The sequence below is a fragment of the Procambarus clarkii genome, chromosome 89, assembly GCF_040958095.1.
Source record: "Procambarus clarkii isolate CNS0578487 chromosome 89, FALCON_Pclarkii_2.0, whole genome shotgun sequence".
In the NCBI taxonomy this organism is placed as follows: domain Eukaryota; kingdom Metazoa; phylum Arthropoda; class Malacostraca; order Decapoda; family Cambaridae; genus Procambarus; species Procambarus clarkii.
The window spans coordinates 9,643,960-9,650,419 of NC_091238.1; the positions used below are offsets into that span (position 1 = coordinate 9,643,960).

At 49.8% G+C, this 6,460-nt stretch overlaps 1 protein-coding gene across 1 annotated transcript; it reads left to right on the plus strand.

The window, feature by feature from the left end:
• The first annotated feature begins 5,105 nt into the window (after positions 1-5,105).
• On the plus strand, positions 5,106-6,029 carry LOC123773249 (antifreeze protein Maxi-like). The gene has a single exon (XM_045766863.2). It carries the CDS (start codon positions 5,106-5,108, stop codon positions 6,027-6,029), a length of 924 nt encoding a protein of 307 aa, XP_045622819.2.
• The last annotated feature ends 431 nt before the right edge of the window (positions 6,030-6,460 follow it).

A 6,460-nucleotide genomic window follows, 5' to 3' on the forward strand; every position in this document is an offset into this window, starting at 1 on the left:
GCGTTTAACGATGCATAAGCAACAGGGCTCCATTAAGGAACATATAATCTCTTCCCACAACCAAACCATCGCCAGAGAAATCCTAGTAAACAACACAGAAATCATCGATAGATACAGCGATAGCAGGCGGCTTGACGTCTGCGAGGCACTACACATCAAGAAGTCAACACCAGCAATCAACAGCCAATTAATGCACAACTATATTCTACCCACCTCAAGACTCCGCTCCAATATAGAAGCATCAAGAAATGTGGACCAATAGGCTTTCTACAATCACTTCCATTCAATACCCATTGTTTCGTGTTCTGTCTTGTGTTGATGAATTTAATACCCTATTAATACCACCTCACCCCATCGACCTCACTCAAATGTAGATATAAACAAATCGAAGATGTGTAAGTTCTATTCAGTTGTGTAAGTTCTATTCAGTTGTGTATGTCTAAACTAAAGTCTTTGAAAATGTAACAAGTTTTACGAAACGCGCTCAAGTGTCGCGTCAGACTAGAAATAAAAATGAATTTTGGAGAATTGATTTTTGAATTACCACCAACAGTGAAAAGAAACGTACGAAAGATCGAGAAAATTCGTGTTAGAATTATTAATCTTACTTTTTCGGTCATATTTAATAATATATGTCTATAGGAAAGACTGCTACCAAAATATACTAGTGTATATATATATATATATATATATATATATATATATATATATATATATATATATATATATATAAATATGAGGTCTACTGTATATGCCTTACCTGTGACAGGAAAAAACATGCATTTTTGAAAAACAGCGCCATCTGTTGTACATATTAGCAACATACACGCTATACTAAATATGTCGAATTCCATGTCAATGTTTCCGATTGCATTGATAAATTTTATTTTCATAGATTTCGATTTATTTTATTTTTTATTTAATTTTTTGTGTGACATTGTGTTGGCATTGAGCTGTGTTGTTTACCATGCCGTTCATTTCGTAAGTATAAGTATAGATGCCACACCTGTGACAGATAAAACTATGGTTTTCTTGAAAAACAGCGCCATCCGTTGCATGTAAGAGCAACACACGTGTTACACTAAATATGTTACAATGCCATTTCAATGTTTCTGATTGCATTGATATATTGAATTTTCATAGATTTTGATTTATTTTCATTTTGATTTAATTGATAATTTGTGTGAATTGCATTGGAATTCAGCTGTATTGTTTACCATACCATTCATTTTGTGAGTAGTTTATTTTATTTTTTCATATTTTCATTTAATTTTTTGACTGTTTCTTTATATTTCAGTGATGGGAACATCAGATAACTTGATGGTCCCAATTTTCTGATGGGAACATCAGACCATTTGGGAAGGCATCGGACGAGGGAGTGGGGAATGGTGGGGAGGACGAGGGGACGGAAGTGAGAGACGGTGAGGAGGACGAGGTGACGGAAGTGAGAGACGGTGAGGCCGCTCTGGTGGCAGAGTCAGAATCTCATGAGACCAGAGTTAGGTAGGATCTCGTCGACCACACATATACCTTGTTGCCTTTACTCAATATCCTGCTGAAGTGAACTACTGTGTAGTCTCTACCACCAAGCAAGCACCATACATCTAAAGGTAACGAATATTTGTGTGAATTTTGTATTTGTGCGAGGTGTGTGTTTTACGTATTTGTGCTAGTTGTGTATTTGATTATATTGGTGCAAGTTGAGTACTAATTATGAAAAATGTCATAAATGTGCAAGTTGTGTATTAATTGGACATGTTGTGTTAAGTGTATATGGATGAATTGTGTATTTACACCTGTTGTATATTGATTGTCATTGTGCAATAAACAAATCCACAAGGGCCGTGACGAGGATTCGAACCTGCTTCCAAGAGCATCCCAGACGCTGCCTTTATCGACTGAGCTACGATATGGTCAAGAGTTGAAACCGAAGTTCTACTGAACTTACTGGATCCTGCAGCCTCTCCGAGACACAAACCAGGGTTTTACACAACTCCCCCCTGCACTCGAGCTATGTCAATAGGCCGTTCTCCCTCTTCGCCCTTACTTTATTACACACACAAATCACAATAACGTGATGCATCAAATGAACAAATCCACAATATCCAGTAAGTTCAGTAGAACTTTGGTTTTAACTCTTTTAACCATGTCGTAGCTCAGTCGATAAAGGCAGCGTCTGGGATGCTCTTGGACGCAGGTTCGAATCCTCGTCACGGCCCTTGTGGATTTGTTCATTTGATGCATCACGCTATTGTGATTTGTGTGTGTAATAGGGGCAGTGTTTACACTGGGAGTGAACAAGAGCCTGGGCAGTGTTGCCGCCTCTCCAGTAGTCTCAGCCGCCAGATAATGGCAGACACATTTACGTCAAGTCAATGAACTTTAAAATTGGGGGCTAGCGTGTACTGGGAGCGGTCCCAGAGGTTAATGTGCTGTTATATGTGGTGGTTCCGTGTGGTGGTGGTGATGCTGGTGGCAGTGCTGGCAGTGATGGTGGTGGTGCTGGGGGTGGTGGTGGTGCTGGTGGCGATGGTAGTGGTGGTGATGCTGGTGGCGGTGCTGGTGGTGTTGGTGATGCTGGTGGCGGTGGTGATGCTGGTGGCGGTGCTGGTGGTGGTGGTGATGCTGGTGGCGATGCTGGTGGTGGTGGTGATGCTGGTGGCGGTGCTGGTGGTGGTGGTGATGCTGGTGGCGATGCTGGTGGTGGTGGTGATGCTGGTGGCGGTGCTGGTGGTGGTGGTGATGCTGGTGGCGATGCTGGTGGTGGTGGTGATGCTGGTGGCGGTGCTGGTGGTGGTGGTGATGCTGGTGGCGATGCTGGTGGTGGTGGTGATGCTGGTGGCGGTGCTGGTGGTGATGCTGGTGGCGATGCTGGTGGTGGTGGCGATGCTGGTGGCGATGCTGGTGGCGGTGCTGGTGGTGGTGGTGATGCTGGTGGTGATGCTGGTGGCGATGCTGGTGGTGGTGGTGATGCTGGTGGCGATGCTGGTGGCGGTGCTGGAAGTGATGGTGGTGGTGATGCTGGTGGCGGTGCTGGCAGTGATGGCGGCGGTGGTGGTGATGGCGGTGTTGGTGGCGCTGGTCATGGCGGTGGTGACGGTGGCTGTGCTGCTGGTGGTGATGGTGGTGACGGTGGTGGTGGTGACGGTAGCCGTGCTGCTGGTGGTGGTGGTGGTGACGGCGGCGGTGGTGACAGTGTACCCGTGACCTTGTGTGGTGGCGCTGGTCTGGGTAACCCACCGCCGGCGACGACGCTCCACCTGCAGGCGGGAAGGTAACTCTGCCGCGCTTCCTCTGCTGTTCCTTGCTCTGTTTTTTAGACTTAGCTTCTCAGGACGACGTGTCCATGTAGCACGGGGTATGGTGAGCCCGTAACTCCTCTGCTGCCATCACCTTTGTTTGTAGTTCTCGCTAGCGCTCTCCTCTCCTCCTGCTGCTGCCACGGACCTCCTCACCTCCTGCTGCTGCCACGGACCTCCTCACCTCCTGCTGCTGCCACGGACCTCCTCACCTCCTGTTGCTGCCACGGACCTTCTCACCTCCTGTTGCTGCCATGGACCTCCTCACCTCCTGCTGCTGCCACGGACCTTCTCACCTCCTGCTGCTGCCACGGAGCTCCACACCTGCTACAGCTGCCACGGAGCTCCACACCTGCTACAGCTGCATGGACCTCCACAGCTGCAGGTGCCGGAGTATTACGCTCGTCTGACTGGCTGCATGATAACAGGCCAGCAGGTAATGGTGGGGAAGTGTTGTAATATATGGCTGGAGGTAAACACAGCAATCCATGTCAGTATCAGCAAGGATGCCGTGTGGGTGTATGAGTCCAAGGTCATCCTCAGGCTCGTAGCGTCTCTGTGAGTCCCTTCAAGGAGTTCCTCCACTGAACGTCCTGGGCCACTCTGAACGTAACTCCCTTCAAGGAGTTCCTCCACTGAACGTCCTGGGCCACTCTGAACGTAACTCCCTTCAAGGAGTTCCAACACTGAACGTCCTGGACCACTCTGAACGTAACTCCCTTTAAGGAGTTCCAACACTGAACGTCCTGGACCACTCTGAACGTAACTATCTTCAAGGAGTTCCTCCACTGAACGTCCTGGACCACTCTGAACGTAACTATCTTCAAGGAGTTCCTCCACTGAACGTCCTGGACCACTCTGAACGTATCTATCTTCAAGGAGTTCCTCCACTAAACGTCCTGGACCACTCTGAACGTAACTATCTTCAAGGAGTTCCTCCACTGAACGTCCTGGACCACTCTGAACGTAACTATTCTCAAGGAGTTCCTCCACTGAACGTCCTGGACCACTCTGAACGTAACTATCTTCAAGGAGTTCCTCCACTGAACGTCCTGGACCACTCTGAACGTAACTATCTTCAAGGAGTTCCTCCACTGAACGTCCTGGACCACTCTGAACGTAACTCCCTTCAAGGAGTTCCTCCACTGAACGTCCTGGACCACTCTGAACGTAACTATTCTCAAGGAGTTCCAACACTGAACGTCCTGGACCACTCTGAACGTAACTATTCTCAAGGAGTTCCAACACTGAACGTCCTGGACCACTCTGAACGTAACTCCCTTCAAGGAGTTCCAACACTGAACGTCCTGGGCCACTCTGAACGTAACTCCCTTCAAGGAGTTCCTCCACTGAACGTCCTGGGCCACTCTGAACGTAACTCCCTTCAAGGAGTTCCAACACTGAACGTCCTGGACCACTCTGAACGTAACTCCCTTCAAGGAGTTCCTCCACTGAACGTCCTGGGCCACTCTGAACGTAACTCCCTTCAAGGAGTTCCTCCACTGAACGTCCTGGGCCACTCTGAACGTAACTCCCTTCAAGGAGTTCCTCCACTGAACGTCCTGGACCACTCTCAATTATATGTAATGGGTTTCCCATAGTTGGGGACAGGAAGCCTTTTTAAGTTTACTAAGGGGCACCTCAAGGACGAACTGCTGACCTTCCAGGAGGATGCCACCCACAACAGTTGAGTATCTCCCGGGTGCTTATTTACTGCTTGGTGAAGGTCCCCGGGTTCGACTCCCACGGTAGCATCCAGATCTTCAAGTGGAGTACACAGTCGCTCCAGGCGTGAGTGTTTCTGACATGTTCGCTTCAGGCGAGTTTAAACCTGTTACTGACGCGGCTGTTACTGACGTGGCTGTCACTGACGTGGCTGTTACTGACGTGGCTGTTACTGACGTGGCTGTTACTGACGTGGCTGTAACTGACGTGGCTGTTACTGACGTGGCTGTTACTGACGTGGTTGTTACTGACGTGGCTGTTACTGACGTGGTTGTTACTGACGTGGTTGTTACTGACGTGGCTGTTACTGACGCGGCTGCTACTGACGTGGCTGTTACTGACGTGGCTGTTACTGACGCGGCTGTTACTGACGCGGCTGTTACTGACGCGGCTGTTACTGACGCGGCTGTTACTGACGTGGCTGTTACTGACGTGGCTGTTACTGACGCGGCTGTTACTGACGCGGCTGTTACTGACGCGGCTGTTACTGACGTGGCTGTTACTGACGTGGCTGTTACTGACGTGGCTGTTACTGACGTGGCTGTTACTGACGTGGCTGTTACTGACGCGGCTGTTACTGACGCGGCTGTTACTGACGCGGCTGTTACTGACGTGGCTGTTACTGACGTGGCTGTTACTGACGCGGCTGTTACTGACGCGGCTGTTACTGACGTGGCTGTTACTGACGTGGCTGTTACTGACGTGGCTGTTACTGACGCGGCTGTTACTGACGTGGCTGTTACTGACGTGGCTGTTACTGACGCGGCTGTTACTGACGTGGCTGTTACTGACGCGGCTGTTTCTGACGCGGCTGTTACTGACGTGGCTGTTACTGACGTGGCTGTTACTGACGTGGCTGTTACTGACGTGGCTGTTACTGACGTGGCTGTTACTGACGTGGCTGTTACTGACGTAGCTGTTTCTGACGAACACCACAGTGACAGTACCCTGGGTGGTGGCAACACCACAGTGACAGTACCCTGGGTGGTGGCAACACCACAGTGACAGTACCCTGGGTGGTGGGAACACCACAGTGACAGTACCCTGGGTGGTGGGAACACCACAGTGACAGTACCCTGGGTGGTGGGAACACCACAGTGACAGTACCCTGGGTGGTGGCAACACCACAGTGACAGTACCCTGGGTGGTGGGAACACCACAGTGACAGTACCCTGGGTGGTGGGAACACCACAGTGACAGTACCCTGGGTGGTGGCAACACCACAGTGACAGTACCCTGGGTGGTGGGAACACCACAGTGACAGTACCCTGGGTGGTGGGAACACCACAGTGACAGTACCCTGGGTGGTGGGAACACCACAGTGACAGTACCCTGGGTGGTGGGAACACCACAGTGACAGTACCCTGGGTGGTGGGAACACCACAGTGACAGTACCCTGGGTGGTGGGAACACCACAGTGACAGTACCCTGGGTGG

Coding starts and splice junctions, on each gene's coding strand:
- LOC123773249 (XM_045766863.2), top strand. CDS start 5,106: ATGTTCGCTTCAGGCGAGTTTAAACCTGTTACTGACGCGGCTGTTACT.